Source organism: Pseudopodoces humilis, chromosome 9 (genome assembly GCF_049639895.1).
Source record: "Pseudopodoces humilis isolate 2021_Gansu_Grassland_sample_001 chromosome 9, ASM4963989v1, whole genome shotgun sequence".
Lineage (NCBI taxonomy): Eukaryota > Metazoa > Chordata > Aves > Passeriformes > Paridae > Pseudopodoces > Pseudopodoces humilis.
Window position 1 is genome coordinate 7,654,514 of NC_142208.1, and position 20,933 is coordinate 7,675,446.

At 39.9% G+C, this 20,933-nt stretch overlaps 1 protein-coding gene across 4 annotated transcripts in view; it reads right to left on the bottom strand.

The window, feature by feature from the left end:
• The window catches only part of PHYHIPL (phytanoyl-CoA 2-hydroxylase interacting protein like), a 132,847-nt gene that overhangs the window by 10,634 nt on the left and 101,280 nt on the right, over window positions 1-20,933 (bottom strand). Inside the window, exon 1 of one of the 4 annotated variants that reach the window (XM_005520436.3) lies at window positions 20,153-20,426. The exons of the other annotated variants lie outside the window; for them this stretch is intronic. Within the exon in view, the coding sequence (XP_005520493.1) occupies window positions 20,153-20,258 (106 nt within the window). The 5' untranslated portion in view covers window positions 20,259-20,426. Of the gene's footprint in view, window positions 1-20,152; window positions 20,427-20,933 lie in introns of those variants that run through there. 4 annotated transcript variants of the gene reach the window in all.

Sequence of the window (20,933 nt, forward strand, 5' to 3'; positions counted from 1 at the left end):
AATAAGCACGATTAGTTCAGTGAAGGACCCATTTGATCACTGTTTTGTGTGCTCCAGTACAAGCACATCCCTGAACAGCCTTTCACAAAGGCTCAGAGGGGCTCCTCAGGAGCCAGTGGGGTACAGTTATGCAAGTCTGGATGCCAGAGATGGAAAGCATTGGAAAGGGATGAAATTCCTCGGGTGAATAAGCACTAATAATATGGTGCACAGAATAGCAGGGCACACAGAGTGTCTGGCATCACCACGCTGTTTGCAGGCTGACAGGACAAACCATCTGAAGCTATCAAGTGCTCCAAGGTTCAGTTAAGAAGCCAGCAATGCCCACAGTTAACATAATGGCCCTATCAATATCTGTCAGCAACATAAACACAAGCAGAAATCATATCCATCCTTAAATCATTTTTTAAGCATGAAGCACAGCCAATCTCTGCAAGGTTTATAGATGGTGGATACACATGGACATATATATACATTTTAAAAAGCAATTCCTTTGAAATGAAACAATTACCATTTTGATGAGTCACAGCAAAAGGGAAACACAAGAAAACTTCATTTTCTGTTCTTTTTCTTTCAGTTTTCCCAGCTGAGAATGTGCAGTTTTCTTGGGAAGTTATTTTCTAAGTGCATATGGGAGATGGACAAATGACCATTAACCCCCCAAAAAAATCACTGGTTCTAAATTTAGGTCTTCCCTTAGTTCCCAAGGCAACTTTATAGTTCAGTGTTCCGTGAACATTAGAACTCAGAAACATTAGGTGTTCATGCACTTACATAAGACCCAAGTCAAAAGTGGACAAATTGAACAAAACCAGGTAGCTGAGAAAAAATACTGGGTAAAAAAGGAAAAAATATATATGATGTAAGAGAAGAAGTAAAGAAACAGAACAGAGAAACAAATGAAAATTGAACATAGATAAGGACAGATAGAACCAAAGGAGAATACAAAAAGCTAACATCTCTATAAGAAAGAGAGGAAAGCTCCTAATTCTGGCCAGATGAAGAAGATGGGAAACTTATGCAGGGGTGTGAGGCATTGCTTTGTCAGAACTATTCATAGTCACATCTAATTATAGAAAAATATAATATTTATATTTTCATCATAACTGGTAAAAAATGATAAAAAAATGAACTCAGAGGTTCAGTAGTAAAAGTAAAAATTTTACTTGTAAAACATTAGGAACATTTCAGCCACTCAACATACTCTGCCAAAGAATTATTCCAGCACTTTGATGCAGGAATATTACTGTGGGTCTGATTGTTCAAAATTCTACTCATAGATACATGAAATTCAATCACAGAGTCTGCAAAATTCATAGATTTCCAGCTAGTATTGTGAATATTTTTACTGACTTCAAAAACTAATACAACTATTTTTCTATTTTTGTTTTTTTTTATGCATTTACATCCAAAAGGTTGTCTATTCTTCAAACATTCTATTGCTTTTTTTTTTTTTTTCCCTTTTTCAACTAATACCAAAATCAGTTAGTGCACGGTCTTGCTCAAAATGCGCCCCTATTTGTGCCATACACAATGACATTTTTAACAGCTGCACTGGCTGCAACAGACTTAGAAATACCAGTCATTACTGAAAGCTTTCTCTTATGAAAGATGTGGTAAGTGCTTTTCCCAACATGACATTTCAGGAAGCCAGCAAGGAGAAAATGGCACTGCTTTCTTTTGCAAGCAATTTGTATTTGAAAGATGACTGAAAGCTCTGCCAGGTACACTGAAAAGGCTTTGTATGATTGGCTCTTCCAAAAGCAAGGCTCTGTGTTTAAGCAGAAGATGCAGCATGGCTGCTGAGGTTTTCAGAGCTGGAGAGCTAGACAGACTGAGACCCCAGCAGACTGTATAACATCCTGAACAGACATGCAGCCAGGAAATCCAAGCCATAAATCCACAATACTTTAATGTGCAAATTATTTGCCTAAAAATGAGCTTCTGTATTCCATACCCAGGGCCTGAGTCGTGTTACAAACAGCCAAGGTGGTTTAAGCCTCAGGACATGTGCAAAGCAGTAATGACCATTGACAGGAAGTAACAGAGAGAAAGAAACATTTTGGAGAACACCAATGGCAAAGAGCAAAAGTGCTTCTGGAAATGGGTATAATTTTCTCTGCATTTCTTGGTATTAATATTTGGCACACATCTTCAGATATCTTCACTCCCATTTTTTTTAATTTCTTTGCTTTTGAGGTGAATAAACAGCTTGAAGTAAACATCAAGCAGAAAATCTCCAGGTAATTTTTAGGGTTAGGGTAGGGGCTAGGCTCGAAAGAGTCAGAGAGCCTACATCTTCAGGAAAACTGGGGCTGGGAAAGGCCATCCTGGCAGGGCCCCAACATTGCTGCTCCTACATCTTTGTGATCTGGAAATCCATGGTGCTGGGGTTAGGGGTAGGGTAGTGGTTAGATAGAAAACTAGGTGACACAACATACATATTTAGGGGTAGTATAAAGATGACAAAGAAGACTAAGCACACCTAAAATGCCAAGCTCCTGAAGAACCTCCATATCTAACACTGGCCTTTCTCCCAGGACTGAAAGTTTGCTAAAAAAAAGAAAGCCCAGAAAGCCCAGCGGTGATTGTTCTGTTCACCCAAACCATGTCTGTCTGCGCTCAAGCACCTCAAAGCAGCCTCCAGGTTGCTGCAATTTTTTTTATGGTGGGTGAGACATCCAGAAGCCACTTAGTGAATTGGGAAAGACAAAAGCACGGGGAAACCCTGGCGATATCCCACAACCAGAAACTGGGAGGAAAGTCAGTGGGACCGTGGTGACGCTGCTTCTGTGTCAATATCCCCCTACACTGATGTAATTTCACCCATCAGGGCTGCTGTCATACAGGAGAGGGTGCTCCAAGTGCTGGGTGTATTGTCTCTGGGAACACACACATTAACTCCTGCAGTTAGTTCTGTGAGGTGTCAGCTCCATGAAAACCTAGGAATGTGATGAGAGAAACGCAACTCAGGTTCATGAGCCAGAAATAAGCAAGGCAAGACTGTACTCACAAAGTACAAAATTAAAAGCTAATGTTAGATTCTTAATACATTCTGGGAAAATGTCTGAAAAGTAAAATATGTGTAGATGGAGATGAGAAGCAATTTCTGAGACCCTGAAAAGATCAGGTTTGTATATATAGAGCTACCAACAGCACATGTAATAAACACACTAAAAGCCAAAGAGAATTTTATAATATGAATCATATTTTTAAAAAAAAATCTCACCTTATTCAGATTTTAAAATGCATGCACTAGGGAAATCAGAATGTGGTTTTCTCAAGGTAACATGTATTTTCAATACAATGAGAGATATCAGCTATGGTATTTTGAAGTAGGAATGTTTGATGAGAGGGGATCAGTGTCTTAAGAGCACACAGGTACCATGACATAAGAAATCCTCGTATTAGACATGGATGCTGACAACTAAGAACAACTCATTTACAAACAGGTACTCCCATAACATGAACAGAGAAACCCTTACACCTGCTGAAATACAAAAGTTTCTACCTTTTCTTGCCTTGATAATTCAGCTGATAGGTTATCTATCAGATCAATAAAGGTAAAATATTGTAATTACAGAAATCTGATATAGACTGACAATATTTAAGTGCTGTAATTGAGACTGAATTCTCCAATTTACTGAGAAGGTATTTAATTTCCTCAAAAATTCAGTACAAGGGAGAAAACTTCCTTCTCTATAACCATCAAAAATGACAGGGAAGTACCAGGAAATTACATATTAGCTGCTACTTTAAATTTTACTAAGCAAAAATACAGTCTCATATTTTTCCCCTCTGCTCTGGAATGAATGGCTCCCTGTCCAACTGCTGCCTATATAGAATTGTTTTACAGAGCCAGGACAATATGTCCCCACCAAGCAGATAATTAACCTGAATACCAACATTTCAATGTTCACAGCAATACCTTGTTCAAGAGAGACAGTGAAATCACACAAAGGAAACACAAATGCAACAACACTCAAAAAATTATTAAATCGAGGCTGTTATTTGTTAGGCTATCTAAGTGCACTTCTCTAGGATAGTTGTTCTATTTCAAAGCTCAGTTCTTTATCAGTAACCACAGAACTAACGTTTATGTTTCATTTGTGCCTCTTTTCATGGACAAAAGAGTGAAGAGTCTCAGATTTTTAAGTGTCTCTGCCTCTCCTCTCCCCCAGAATCTTTGTAAACTGTCTCCCAACAGAGATTTTTTTATACTTATATAAGCATATTTAGGAATATTTTCTAAATAAGTATCCTTGTAAAACTAATTCCTAAATTAGATAAAGAGAGAATGCTTGACCCTAGAAATCCTGTTAGAGGGATAAGCCCCTCTAAACCTTCTCATTTCCTCCCCGTTGTCTGATACTACCGTTGTGCATTTTCTAGTAAGAAATGTGCATTATATCCAAAATTTTTAAAAAATAGTTAAAAAAAAAATAGATCATTACTTAACTTGAACATGTATATGTGTATTTACCGAGTGTTTTTGAAATGTTCATATGCATTCAGATTCTTTTCTTACTTGGTTTTAACAGCTTAATTTGTTTCCTGCTGATCTAGGACATTGACTTCAGCAGGAATATTCCACATGCAAAGCAAAGAGAACACAACTGGACTCTGCGAGTACAAACGTGCCTTCAGTACAGGCATCTTCTTCAGCTGAGAATGCCCCCCAAAGACTGCCTACATAAACAAAGCGCTGAGCAATCTCCGGATTGCTTGGTTTCTGTGCTGAAAAATTTGTCTCAGCCCCTTACAAAGGACTTGATTCTTCCTCCTTCTCACACGGAGGATGAATGTACTCCACAAGTGGTGCCGTGATTCAGATCAGCAGCAGCCCAATCCCTCACTCCTGCCACTGCCAGCGAGAGATGTGCAGGCTCCCAGTTCCCAGGGAGCAGGTCCTGCTCTCGCCAAGCCTGGTTTCTCAGTCACCAGGGGCCCGAAGGCTCACCCTGCGGGCTCTGCCACTTCTCCCGGCCGGAGGTGCGGCACAGCAGCCGTGGGACCGGCACGGCCTGCGAGCTGGGCCGCGCGCCCCAGCACCCACTCGGCCCAGTTTCCTCAAACGTGTGCGTTCCACCAACACCAGGGGCAATCCACAGAGCACGTGTGGCAAACCTGACTGCTAGCAGCAGCAAACAGAGCTGTCGCAGGAGAGTTTGGAACGTGATTATGCTATCAGAACTGAAGGGCTTTGGTTTGCGGCTCATTCTCTCAGCAGGCACCGAATGTAACAATATGTTCAATAGGAAATTAAATGTATCTTTACGCAGAAGATTACTATAATTTCATTTTGGTATAGACCCTAGATTCTCGATAGTGGATTTGTTGGGCCATATGTGTTCCTTACAAGTTAATAATAAAACCCAAATATTTCTTAAAAATGACAGCAGAAACAGTAACAAGAAAAGAACCAATAACATTCATCCATGTGATAAGACCATAGATACCTTGAATTACACCTGGAATAATTTTGATACAAAATATGCATCCAAATGGATCCAAAAGGCTACTCTCCAAAAGATTTTATGCCTATGACTTGCAATGATGTTTATGTACAATTTTCATATGATGTACATGAAATATATATGAATTTATATAGATATATAGATACATATATATGTGTGTATATATATATATGTGTGTGTGTGTGTCTGTGTGTATATGAATTTTCCAGACTACTGTGGCAACCACTAACACTTTTACTATGCCGAGAAAGACAAAAATACTGACAAAAAACCCATCGTCCTTGCGCAGTGAATCTCCTCAGGCTCACTTTGCACCCAGTGAAGAGAGGCAGTTTCCTAGATGGGATAATCTGAGTACCTACAGGCAGCTCTCACATTTAACTTTGCCCTGGAGGAATCTAATTCTCTTCAAAAACTAAAGAGGGAGGTCACAGAAGCTAAGAGCTAGCTGAAGTTACCCTTTATAGTTATATACTAAATTACATTTGTCAATTCAAGTGATTCTCATGATACAACAGCAATTTTCAAGATTTCTGCCAGAGAAAAAAGAAAAAACCATGGGGATAAAAAGTATGTTTTACACTGTAGCAAATTTCTGAACTCTTTAGAAAAGAAATCTACATGTCACTGACTCAAAAATAACCTTTGGTCTGATACTTTTAAAGGGATAAACTTTTCAAGAATAATTTATCTGAATTTCTGTGTCAAATACATCATTTATCCCCACAATATTTTTTTTCTGAAAGCACTGATAGGATCAAATATCTCAGGACCATTTAAGCTTGAATGTAGATAAATTTGCAACTTGCTAACTGCAATTATAGATACATTATTTAATAACTGTCATTTAATTAATTTTTAAAAAATTGTTCATTTAAGTGCATCAATAAACTAATTCCTTAAAATAATTGTTTCCTCTCTTGCTATTACCATACAGAAAATTCAGGTATATCACTGTACATTGTCTTCTGTTGTTATCAGCCAAATGGTCTAAACCAGTGCCAATTATTCCTTTGATTTTTGACATATCTTTACTTGAAACAGAAATTTAAGTAACAATTAGTAACATCTTCACAAATACCTAAATGATTTGGAAAAGTCTCATTGAAATCAATGAGATTTTCTAAATCTAAGCAGAGTTACTCAAGAACTTTTGAATACAAGACTGCAACTGGATACCCAAATTTCACAAACCCAAAGTGTAACACAAACCCTGACTGCAAATCAGATCAATGGCCAAATTGGAAAGGCTGACCTTAATCTTTCACTAAGATTTAATTCTTATTTGACATCCTGACATCTTGGAAGTATTTAATATTTATACCTTACTCATTCAAAACTAAACCACATTTTCAGAATGTCAATAGCAGCCAATCTCCTAGACTGAGCACTGAAATGGAAATAGATGCAAGTCACTGTTGATATAATTACCTTTCTGAGTTCCTCTTAATCCTTATAGATATTTTTTGAAGAATATTTGTAGGAAAACTGCATGTCTCTATGCCTTTATAAAGTACTTGGTGTCCTGCATGGTCGGGCCATTATTATTGAATTTTTCCTCTTTTCTTTTTGCAATTTTATTACAATAAGTTGAGGAGAGTTAACACAGTAATATGCTAAGATAAACACACACAGCTTCACATAAAATTTAGTTTTCAATGTGTTAAAAATAAATAGGGGAAGTATGAAAAGGGAGGACTTTTATTTTCAGATGAAAATATGCAACTGAAAGGTTGTAAACAACCATGTAGGTCCATTTTTTTTCATTAAGCACCAGGAAAACTGTAAGACTGAGAATCCTCTTAGGCTAGAAGATTAAACTTCCATCCATGCTATCATGTCTACTCTACCCTGTATCTAAGATATGAAGATCTGTTGAGATCCATTGACCCTCCTATGGTCTAAGGACTGACCAAATCCCTGGGCAGAGAGCTGAGAAGTGCTGGGATCTCCTTTCATGACCCACGAATACCAAAACCAAACAAACTGAATTGGCCAGATAAGCTAAGACTGAGTGCAAATGTCACCACCATCATCAGCATCTTGTTCCTCATCCTGTCCACTGAGTGACTTCTGTAAGCAAAATCATTTATACCCAGTTCCCTCCAAAGTTCTCAGACTGCTTTTACTAAACATGGCTTCAGGCTTTACTGTACCTTGTCATGTAAAGCTAAACAAGCTTCTCTGCAACCTTCTGTGAAATGAGAGTTGTAGCGTGGCAGAAACTGCACCAGCTGCACTACAGTTCCTACTGGCAAACCACTGGTTTTCATGGCTCAGCCATCAGAGCCAGGCAAGGGCAATTCTCTCTTCTTGAAATCAAAAAGGACATTATCTCAAGCCACAAACACTAAGCCACCACAGTATTTACTACTAATTAAACACTCCCATTTTGTTCAGCACAGCAAGCCTGCGATACATGGGTGGTAAGTGGCTCTTCTCAGCATGTGTTGGCTACAAGATACATTTGAAAAACATAGTTTAATTAAAATGTGCATTTCTCAGTTGCTGAAAGGGAAAGAAGGTAACAAGGGATGTAAAAGCCTCTAAACCACCATCTTGCTAAATTTAAATGCCATTTAAAATGAAAATGAACTTTACAGCCCTTACATATACTAGAATTTGAGTATAATGCATACCTTCAGTTATACAGAATTTCAGACTTGGAATGCAAGTATGTTAGAAACTACTATAAAATCTCACCCAGATCAACCTACCACATGCACTTCATTCATTTAGCAGAAGTCTGTGTTATCAGGTCTCTATTATTATCTATCTAGTGTGAAATTCTGACCATACTTCAGACTGCACTCAGACCCATTTTGTGGTGTATTTTTGTAAGGATGTTATCTCAGTGCTGTTCTGCTGAAAACAGTGAGTAAAATTTTTCAGCAGACTCCCACCCTGTTGATTCCTAAAGGGGCAGAGTTTGGAGTAGTAAAGGATACGAAGCTTTTAATGGCATGAGGATTGTCTCTTCTGGTGAATAAAATCTACAGCTGCATCTGAGACTGTGGAACTGCCTATGTCTCCAGGACTAACAACAAAGGAAAACAGATCTCATAGATGAAGGCACTGACTGTATGACCCCAGACAAGTTGCTTGGGGCCAGATTCCGATCCAAGTTACACTGCTCTGGGTCACTGGCCTAATTGCTCCAGTGCTCTTCATCTAACAGTATAATTGAGGCAAAGCATTGCCTTTAGTTTTCCACTGTTTTTAATATTAACTGTGTATTAGAGAAGTGAGTGGCCTTCCATGATTTGTGCTTCCACATGTCACTAAACAAAGGAGAGAGACAAACACTTCCATTTTAGTTTATTACTGTGAACCTCATTCATGCCAGTGTATCTCATTCTTTGGCTGGCAACAACTTGTGCCATTTATTGCAGCTGCGTCTTCGTCTAAACCAAAAATGTGTTCTCTACTTCAAGTTAAGTCATGTGAGTTCAAATCTAGCAAGATGAGGCAGCCTTGCATTCACATGAGCTTTAATGTGACCTGCCAGCTTGTCTGAAACTGCAAGTGCCTTGATCACACAAGGATTTTTTCATTTAAAATCCATTTCCTTTCAACAAAGGGAAGCCCAGGCAGAAAGGCAAAACTCACCACTTGAAGGGCAGCAGAGAGAACTCAAGGCTGGGGAACACAGTTTTACTAAGCATTTTCCTTGAGAAAGTAGGGCGCCCAGCATGAGTGGGCTTTTGTAACTCTCTGGATACCCTGGCAGTCTGCAGCATGAATGAGCATTTCTTTACCTCAGCACACTGGCAATTGCTGTGTGCTTTTCACACACATCTCTTGTAAGGAACAGGATTTGGCTCTGGCTGACACCAGTTTGTGCTTTTCAGCTGTGATTTGAAATGTATTACATATTCGCAATAGTTCAGGAAATTCTACTTTGTAACTTGCACTGTTTTATTTTACATTTAAATTGCATGTATGTTTCAGAGTTGTATGCCTGTTTCAGACTTTCTCTCAGGCCCTGACAAATAAAGGATATAGGGGTTTTGAGAATCCTTTTTTTTTGGCAGGAGTTGTTCTGTTTTGTTTCATTTTTAGCTGCTTTCCTAGGGAAAAAAACAAATATTGTCAAGGTCTTTAGATGTAGGTCTGCCACTGGCTGACTGCTCCTAACTTTTGAACCTCTGGCAAGAGCAGAGAGCTCACAGATAATTTAGGTTGCTGCCAGTTTCTTTAAGGCAGGCAAGTATGCAGAAATGAGAGGATCCTGCTAAACACTCCTTATCAAGAAGAAGGCTACAATGACGTCAAGCTTTTTAGTGTTACTAGAACATAAAGATGACACAGTTATGAATATTGTAGGCGAAAGAAATCTTTCAACAGAGTCTTCACAACGTTGGAATTCACCCTCACTCAGATATGGTATAGCATACTGACCGTGCATACTTATTAAAAGTCTCAGCTGTAGCTCATCAGATTCCTGCCTGATGGCATTTGTGACAGAACTCTCCTGTAGGTTATCTAATGAAAATTGTCTAATGAAGAGGAGAAAACTCAAAGCGAAGTTTTGATGTAATTAAGTTAAAGGAAACCTACAAAAATTCTAAAAACATCAGATTCAAATCCTTGGTCCTCAATAACTCTCAAATTGCTTTTTTTAAAAAAGCACAGCTCAGTGTGCTTACTGATACTTGCAATAGTTCCCATTACAAATTTTTCTGTAATAATTATTATGCAGGCTATCAACAGCCATTGGACAGCAACAATGGCACCAATCATGATCATGACAAGACAAAAACTGATTAGCTATAGAGGAATAGCTGCATAACCTTCTATAAAATCACAATGCCAAACAAGTGCCCTTGGATATGGTACTTAAAAAGAATTCATATTTAGATTAGTTTTTCATCTTTTGGGTTTAGAGCATTTAAAAGCATCTCAAGGAATGCTTTCCAGTTCCCATTCCCTAATATATGAGCTAATCTAATAAGCATACTGAGATACACTGGATTTAGTTTCCCTCTCTGGCTTCCATCTCCAGCACTGCACACTTGCACTAGGGTTGACAGCCCCACCAGGCAGCCTAGGGGCCTCCCTGATGGTCTGCTCAAGGAAGCAACACAGAAAACAGCTAAGAATTACAGAATATACAAAAATAGGAAAAAAGAGAACCACTCTACATGGAGATCATGGTTCTGTCTTCCCTGCACTTGTCCAGAGTACAAATAGATACGTTCCTACCACACAAGTCATGCTGGGCCACCTGGCTACCTGATGTGTCACAAAACCTGACATTAAATTCTCATGCTCTAAAGGGTGCTCTACTCAGATCCCTGGATATCAAGTATGATTTAAGAACTCCATGATACCTAAACAGTGACAAAGAGAAGTGACGTATTCTTTGTGTCAGGGTCCCAAAGCATGGCACAGAGCTGTTCACATACAGAGGAAACAAAGAATTGTACTCGGACTTTCAGGTGCCTCTATCTACAGGGGAAAGAAAGCAACCTTTACACGTGGGCAGAGCTGAGACAATCACAATAAATGGCATGCCACAATGACAATCACAATAAATAAAGAGTCTTACGACCCAAACCTGTCCTTTCATGAAGAGTAAGGTGGTAGCTATGTCATCAGAGCACAGGTAACTGCCTAAAATTCCAGTATGTTCCACACAAGAGGGCCATAATTTCCCTGTGATCTACTGGAATCAGTGGGCAGTCTGAGGGGATTTTCAGTTCCTGTGATTAGAGATATGTCTTGGAATTACACTGAAAGTGTAAAGGCTAGAAGTTCATCAGAAGCATTAGTGCTCTGAAAGTCACATGCTTACTACTCAACATTTATATTGTTACCAGCATAGAGTTCATCATGGAAGTATAAGTGTATAGTATTTACCTTATGTCATCACATGGAAGATGGACCTTAGTAGCATTAAAAAATACAATCTGCTGCATGCCCTGTTTTTAATTTTATCCCTTCCTTTATATAAACTCACATATAATTTTCCTTTATATAAGTTGCATTAAAAGGAACAACAAAACAGCATGAGTCATTCCACAGATACTTGTACACTAGGACTTACAGCTGGCCAAGACTGAAAGAGCCTTTTAACATCTTTTTATCCTGCTCATTTTGAAGTCAAATGTTTTCAACTATGAGTACACATAGAAGTGAATTGTAATAAAATGCTCAGAATACTCTTTTAAAAACGTTATTTCTGGCCAAAAGTTAAATGCAGATTATAAATGCAGGTTAAATATATAAACAAATATATAAATCTATCTTCTAAAAAAAGACAGATTAAATCCAGACAAACTGCAACTTATAGAGAAAAATTCCAAATATGATGTCTATCTGTATGAAATAGGAAAGAACACACACACCAAAACCTAGGAAAATAAGCACAGTAAGATCTTACTCATGCCAAATTATGAATGCAAATTGTTTTTTACACAAAGTCTTACTGAAGCCAACGGAACAGCTCAGGAAAGAAATTTTTGGGATGCTTCTGATCATTGCAAACTGAAGAATTGTCCCAAAAAGAGTGCTTGGATATCCAAAGCACATTAATTGCCATTAATACAGCAATTCCTTCAACTGTGCTTCTTCTAGAGCTGTCAGCTGGGAATTACTTTCTCCAAAATCGAAGAAACAAACTCCAGACTCCACTCGACACTTGGAAATAAGACTACAACTCATATAATACTTTCTATTACTCTGCAGGAATGAAAGAGCAACACCAAACTAGTTTTAAGGCTTCCCATTCTTGGCAGCAGCTACACATGTCAGAACTCAGACAAATTCTTGTTAGGTTATGAAAACTGTACAGCTAATCATTGCTTTTGGAAACATCCAGGCAAAACACCTTGTTCATTCAAGCAGAAATAAAACAAGAACACTCTGAGAACAATGAAACAAAACTGACTAATGATTCAACTACAAATACCACTGTGAAAACTGATTCAGTTACAAACACTACAATGAATTCTAAGCAAATCTTTGCTGAAGGAAAAAATTTCAAGGTCAAATAAAGAATGATCCACTGTGGAACAAATCCTAGTGAAGAAATCACACAAAGTGATCCTGGAGCAGAGTTTTCTTTAATTTCCACTGCCTAAACACTGTCTTCATACTTTTCTATAGCAGTGACATATTTTACACACATATCCTGTAGTAGCATTGTTAGTACTTTTTCTCCAGATGTGTTTACAAATTTTTGAAGAAAATGATCTGCAAGAAAAATGCTTAAAAATTCTGTCAAAAGAGAACAGAAGATATAGCTTATGCATATCTGGGCTGTGTTCAGCCAGAATTAGGTATAGCCTTCAGGTCACAAAAAGCATGAAAGGCCATGCATGTTGGCTGAACAGAAGATGTACTTACTGTCCTGAGTAGTCTAAGAAAAACACAGACTGGGAGGACTTTTAAAGATTACCTCCTCAGTCAGGGTGCAAGATACTGCCACTACTTCAGCAGCACACAGGGGACTGAAAACTATGTTATTCAGAAAATGCAGAGTGTTCAAACCTGCTATTTAGAAGCCATGAACAATAAAAGATGGAGGAAATTACAAGGAATGGGTAAAGAAGGAGATCTTTCTAGATTCTGGGGGAAAAAAATGGAAAACTAATCACCCAGAGAAGTCCTAGAATGAAAAAACCAAGGTCAGGAAGACAGGCTTCAGCAAGGCTTTGGAGACAACAGAACACAACAATGCCTAACTGGCACCCATTCAAAATCAATGATGGAATACTAGAGAAATCGAAACAAGAATATGATAGTCTCTCCTCAACACACCTTACATGACAGAAGGGATATTCTGCCTGTTCTAGCAGCTATAGCTCTGGGACAAGGAACCTCACCGGAAAGCTGTTGGAAAGACTGAATTGGCCTTCTGGGTGTACTCTGACCTAGATCATATGGGCAGAATGAATTTGGAAATCATGACTTTGGAAACATGAGCTCAGAACACTTCTTAAAAGAGGTGGTAGAGACACCAGATTAGTAGGCTGAGAATAATCTAATTTAAGATTAAACTAGAAAAATCTGGTTTAAGATGAAAGAGACAAATTAGATAGTAATGGTAACTCTTGCTCAATAAAAACAGTTTAGTCTTTGAAATGTGCAGAAGACAAATGAAATTTTAAGTGAGGGGTGGACTTGGCTTCTTCTTCTAGGGGTCTGCTTCTTAGATGCTGGAGCGGTTAGAATTTCTCTTCCCTAAATGATTTTTCCTACTAATCTGCAGCGCTGAACCAGGGCTGGCAGAGGTGAGACTGACATATGGAGAAACAACTAAGGAGCACATGTGTCCACTGGGCTACCAAAAAGCCTGTGGCTGGTTCCAGGCTTTCTCTTTGTGAATGATCTAAAGAGAGATCACGTTTTCGTACTGCAGACAACATTAAACAGGAGCTGCAAGGACAAGGTGGCTTAGAAGCATAGGCAGGAAGTGCTACAATGGATTCTGTTACAGAATAAATAAAATAATGCATCTGGGAGCTCTAATCTGAAACAAACACAAAGAAGAAGGAACATACACAGGAGACAATGATGATTAAAATGCTTTAAGTATAAAGTTGACCAGAAATTAACTACAAAAGCTCTATTATATGTTTGAGTTTCAACCCAGCAATATCAGCACTGGGAAAGAACAGTGACTCTGTAGGTGAATCACATAATTACACATCAAGCATTTCAGTAGCTTTATAAGGATCTCATAGAGTTACAGTAAAGAATAATTGAATGAAAAGGGGCAGAAAATAGAATGGTGGGCAAAATATAAATAGCTAATAATATATATCTTGGTCATTGCCAGACAAAACAGCTCATAAACAATTACACAGATTTGGGCATCATAAAGCTCTAAAAGAAGATGAGAAGGAAGAAGGAAGGAAAATAACCCTAAAAATTAATGAATTTAAATGAAGAATTTGGATGACTACATTTCTTGACACCAGGATGTTGAACAGTCAGTTTCCAGCAAAGCCTGGCTACTTAGCGACATCATTACTTATGATATAAAACAAGACAGAAGTGGAAGACATAGGCAAATCATTAGTTTTCTTCTCTTCAACAACTCTAAAGATCATTCATGAAGACTTGTTGCTCAGCTTCATTTAGTATTTTTCTGTTCTAACAATGAAGTATATGTGAAATCTTAGTCTCTGGCAAGAATGTAAAGCTAAAACAGTAATTAATATATTTCTTTGCAGCAAGAGAGTTTTTGAAGTGATGCACTAGATTTTAACTCCTATCTGAAGAAGCATTATTGTTTGTCACAAAAAAAAAATAAATCACTGTGTTCAAGTTCAGCCAGGTTAGATATAATTTTATGGAAGAAATATATTTCTTGGTTGGACATTCCACCACTCAAACCCTAGAAAAGTGATATGGTTTGCATTTTGAAGAGAGTGAATTTAAATATCCATATTTGCAACAAACCATCAATATGCATAACTCTGAATTTTGCGTCCTATCAAAATATCACAAATACATGCACTTCTCTGTTATGCTGGCTACAGAAAATGTGAACTGTGCTTAGAAGTGTCATTGTTGTTTTTTTAAAAAAAACACATAGCTATTCAACAACAAAGATTCAGGACACTAAGAATTACTGTGAAATTTGGATCTTTCAGATGTCCCTTATGTGGGAGTCTACCTAGATATTCAATTTTTTCCCATCTCTCAGACCTACATGATGACATTTCTGAAATAGCAGTGATACTGCTCCATAATGCCAAAAAGGGGATTCGAAGATTGCATCCAGAGACTGGATGATGCCACTTTATCCCTTCTGTTTGAAAGGTGAATGTGTACACAATATGGCAATGAAAACCCTAATTAATGAACTCCAGAAAAATATTTCCAAATCCTCCAATAAATCCAGCATGATAATAAACTCCTGAAAAACATGAGACATGATCAAATAGCATGAAAAGCCAAAGATGCAAGCTGTTTACATAAACCAGAAATGACATCTTATATGATGTAATGTTTTTATACAAGCCTGGTAGACTAAACATTTGTAACAGTGCCAAGTATTTGGAAGGTGATGAAATTGATTGAAACTGGCCAAGACACCAGTTCCAGCTCTGATCCTGATGCCTAAATCTTCATATATATGAAGGCAGAAAAAAAGTTCAAAAGCACCTTAGTGAGATTGTATAGTTCAAGCCATCAATGGTTAGAAAATACCAGAATGAAGCATACTTGAATAACCTTAAATTGGAGACTATGTTTAGATTATGCTATAGCCTTTAACTGCATGATTACATACTAATTTTTCCACATAAATTCTGATTCATTCAGCATACATAATGAATAGTGCGTACATAATGAACTATTTTTCATGTAACAGCTATTTGCTTTTGTTCAGCACGTAGTCCCAGGACTTTTTTGCCACATATTATTCATATTCTTCTCTGAAGACAAAATTATGAATTTCATCATGGGTTTTTCCATGCACCTCATGGGTTTTCCAGGCTACTACAGCATCTGTCTGATTAACAAACATTCATTACTTTATTTTGAAAACATTGCTGTGAGGGGAGGCAGCAATATGCTTCCATTTTACACATGGAAAACTGAGGCACAGGAAAGTTACTTTATATGGTTGATGTTCTCTTCAAAGCCTTTTTTTTTAAGTCTTACCTTCACAGAAGTCAGCAGCAGCCATTGAGTACTCTGAGTACTCCACGGTACCCTTCTCTACTGGCAGATGAACAAGGAGAATTTGACATCCTGGGATTCTGTGTGGCTTTAGAAGATGTCATGCACTGATACACACTGACCCTTCTGTGGCAGTCACACCAAAGCACCTCTTCTGACCTGTTCCTTGAACTTTTTTCTGTCCCCTTTCCTTCTTCCCCGTCACAATTCAAAAGTCCTGTTCTTCATTCCTAAGGCTGTCCTTTCAGTCACAGTCTCTTCTCAGCAAGTCCTTCTCAGCAAGTCCTAGTTCCACTCCTTTACTCCTGAGCTCTGTGGTTCAAACTGCCCCATAACCCCTCTTGTATTTCCTCATTCTTCAAATTAATCTAAATCTGGGTGAACATGGCCTCACTATTTTTCCCCCCAGCTTTAATTCCCTGGGCATGCTGACTGAATTTAGACTGCCTTCCTTGCTCCTTTATCTTCTTTTCCCATTCTCATTCAGGGCTATTTTGTCCAATTCCCATTTAACCTAATCCCCATCTTGCAAGTCTTTGCTGTTCTTCTGCCTTTGACCAGCCAGTGCTTCTAGTCTGTTAGTACCTCTGGGGCCAGTTTTCTTGCCTGGCTCCCTCATCTGTGTGCCCCAAGTTCCAGCATCCTCTTTGAAGGTTTGTTTCTCTGATCTTCTCCTTTCTGCATTTGGACAGGTGTTGTTTTGATGGGTGTCTACTGCTTTCCCTCAGCCTATGCTAACCAAGGGCAGGGGGAGTGGATGACAGTGTCACTGCTTTCTGCCTGGTGGGACCCACAGCCACAGAGGAGCTTCAGGAAATTCAGTTGCTGACATCCAAGACTGTTCTACCAAGCCTGTGAAAAGCCTGGCTTTTTTCCAGGCCTAATGGTTTTCTGACATCAGCTATATTTCCATAGCATTGGTGTGGTCATGACACAAAAGACATCCATTCATCTACTCAAAGTTTTAATCCCCGGGTAAGGTTAATACAAATTTTATAAAAAGGTCACCAGAATGTTCAGCACTGATTAAAAAAACACTCATGGCCTTATAGAAGTATAACTACAATGTTCAAATATGGCAAAGAAAAATAAAAAATGCTACACTTTTTCCGATACACAGAGTGAGTTCAAAAGAATTCTGAGGAACTACACATTAGACTGTGCATCAAACTGAGCTGTGCTATTAGACCCATGTAAAAGAATAAGAGCACATAATGCAAGCTGCCCTTGAAAATAACAGCTCATAACTGGCTTAATGTTGCATTCACTTTGAATCAATTCTTATCAGAAGTTTTTATCTAAAAAAATTCCAAAGTGCACACATTTATTATCTCTTATTTAACATTTGTAAGTTTTTTAATTGCTTTGATTAAGAGACAATTCCTGCAAAAACAATACTGAAAGAAACCCAGAAAAAAATCCAAAAATAGATGAACTGTCATGATATTATTAATTGCTTACTCCAATTTCTAGATTTGTGGCTCCTGTATATGCCTTCACAGAAGGTATAACCCAGTTTGCTGAATACACAACATCTCAATATTAATCCTCTCATCTTAGAAAACAGGAAAAATATTTTGCTATCTACATAAATTTTCCATTACTTTTTACTGCAGCAGAGCTTGCAATTCCAACTAAGTGTACTGCAGGATTTGTCATATCATAATGTTATGATTTCACTGGCTTTCTTTACAGTTACTAAAGCTTAAAGACCAAGGACATTTTCAGAATATGAAAATCTAGCCTATTTATAATTTACTATGTGTAATACATTGCTATTTATCACAAGACTTTGTTGAACTTCAGTGATGCCAGTCATCTTAAGAGTACCACCCTTTTCAACAAAGATATCCTAAAATAAATTGCTAGTATTTATAATACAAATGTACCCATGTACACACTCAGGGAGCTAAATGTATGGTGTGTACACTTATCTCAAAGATGAATGCCTTAACCTTTGTTTCCTTGTTTTGTGTTTCCATTAAAACAAGCTTTTTGATGCATAACTGCCACCTGTAGGAAATACCAGAATATGCTCAAGAGCAGCCCTGTGCCAACTGAGGCTCTGAGTTGTCTCTCTGCCATCCCCAATACAGGCACCTTCTTTGGAAATTCAGCCACGTATTGAGGAAGCAATGGCCCTGGATGATGGCAGCTTGCTTGATGAAGGTTAGTTTGTAAAGCCACATCTACAGGAAAGTTGTTGTTTTCTAGTGAAGTCTAATCAAAAAGGAACTGAAATGAAAAATACTACATTTTTCCATTTGCTTCTCTGTATGACATTAATCCATAGGAATCAAGCAGTCCTTCACTATTGTATATTGATACAAATAGAATTTGTCATGATTAACACGGACTACTTCACTACAATTACTTAGGGTACACGGATATGAAGGATTGCATAATTAATGTATTTTTAATTTTGTCTACTATTATTTAAAAGGAATATATGTGAAAAAAAAAAATATAAAATATATATAAATATAGTTCAGTTTCCTGTGGCTGTGAGTAAAGCATGAATGGATGGAAGTGCATATATTTTAATTCCAACATTGAAAGAAAAAAATCAAATAATTTCTAATGTATCTATAAAAATAATACCGATAAAAACCTGATACTGATAAAAAACAGTAACTGAAACTTTTCAATGCCTTATATATTTTTTTTAATATTACAAGAAAAATAAAGAGCTTACAAAAATTCAGCTTTTTAAATGTTAGAGTCTGCCTTAGTCAAAAAAAGTGAAGTATTTAATCACAATTTGTAAAAAATAACACAGAAAACTAGCTCGACTCCCTCTACAGACATCAGATTTAACAGTTATGCTCCAAAAATATACTCACCACAAGGAAATAGTTTCATTAATTCAGCTGTACCAATCACTTATACAGTATCCCCATTCCTTGGTACATTTACTAGGTAACATGAATTCCATACCCAAAGCATATTTTGCATTCAAAAATGAGAAGTTATTTTTAATAATTCGATGTGAAATGACAAGATAGAAATTATCTGGTACAGGAGAACAAATAATACGCCACTCTACGAAAAGATATTAGTTCATTGTTTGACAGCCAGTGAGTCCGTAGTTTTGTCAGTCACAGTTGTGTACAAACGACATGTCTCTCTTCTCCCCTAGTCAGCCTTCAGCGTCGCTTCGAGCACGTACACTTGTTTTGGCTGTCCCTCGTCACCACCTGACATTTATCTGCTTGCTTCAACACAGACAACCTTTAACACTCGCACCTGCTACCGTGAAACCAAACTTCACGTTCCTGCCGGGGAGCAGGCGCGGGGCCGGGCGGCCAGCCGCTGTCCCCAGGGCACTGCGGTGTGGCGGCGGTGCGGGCGGCAGGCGCGGCGCGGCGGGAGCGCGGCTCGGCGCGGGGCTCGGCTCACCCGGGCCGGTCGGTGCGGTGCTGTCCGCGGTGCTGAACCGCCTCCCTCTCCGCGGCCCCCCGCGCCCCATCTTGCGAGCCCCAGGCTCGGGCCGCTCGCCGCCTCATGGCTCTCACGAGGGACCGGCAACAAGTCTGGCCGCTTGCCCACGCCAGCCGGCACCGCCAGCCCGTCTCTCTGAAGCACGGGAATTGCCCCGTAATACAAAGGACTTTGGAGACCGCGGGCGACAAAACCTCACCAGGGCCACTACCCCATCCCTAGCTCTGGACTCTCCGCAGCTCGGGCTCTGGCTCTCGTTGCTGCCTCTCCCAGAACAAGCCTCAGCGTCCATTCCTGGCAGGGGCAGGGTTATGCATCAGGCTTGCCCGGGGTAATCGCACCGCAACGCCAGGCACGGCTTAGGGAGCGGCGGTTTTCCCTCCCTTCCCTCCAGCAAGGTGCAACCTTCTCTTCTTCTTTTGTTCTCAATGGCAGGAGGGTGGCGGCAGCGGCAGGAGGGGTGGGGAACACTTGCACCTACAAATTCGTGGGGGATAACAAAGGACCATACGACGCGCGGATTAATTTGCATTAGCATCCATGAGGGCAGCAGCATCTTACGTCTGAGGGATTAGCCGCGCCGAACCCGGGCTTACCGTCCCTATCGCAGAGCTGAATCGCCTCCAGGCTGAGGTTCTTGATCACCTCCTCACAAGGGCTCGTGGGGCTGCTCATGGTGTGCGCCAGGCGCGGAGCCTCCATCGCGCCCCTCGCCGCTGCCTGCTGTGGCTTGGCCGGGGGCTGGGGCTGGGGCTGGCCGGCTCCGGTGCAGAGCCGCGCGGCAGCGCTTCCCGGCGCCGCCCGGCTCGGCTGCGAGCGCTCGGCGGAGGAGGCGGGCGAGGAGCGGATTTGTCACCGCAGCGAGCCGGGGAGGGGGCAGCAGCGAGGCGGGTGCCCGGCGCGCCCGGGATCCGCGTTTAAAGGGGCCGCGGCCGCCGCCTCGGAACCGTCCCTTCCCCCTCCGCTCCTTATGTAACCGCGGCCGCGCCTCCGCGGGGAGCTCCCGGGGAGTCCAACCCCTCTGGGTCGTGTCCTGCGAACGGCCGGTCCGGGTTCCAGCCGGCCTACCTCGAGCACAGCTGCCCACCGCCGCGGCGTGGTTTGTTTCGAGGTTACTCCATAACCCGACAGAGTCGCCCAAGGCAAAACCACCCCCAAGCCACCGTTAGCGACTTCCCCTCCCCTAAGCGCACAGGCCACCATGACCGCTCTGTGCATCACACCCCGCTGCAAGGGCTCTGCCGTCCACTCTGATCCTTCGATTATGCAAGAATTTGCAGAAAGAAATATTAGCCTGTTTTAGATTGATAACCTAGAAAAGCTGACAGAAGGTTATTGATTGCAAGAGAGGTTATGGGAATGAGCCATTTCTGGCTA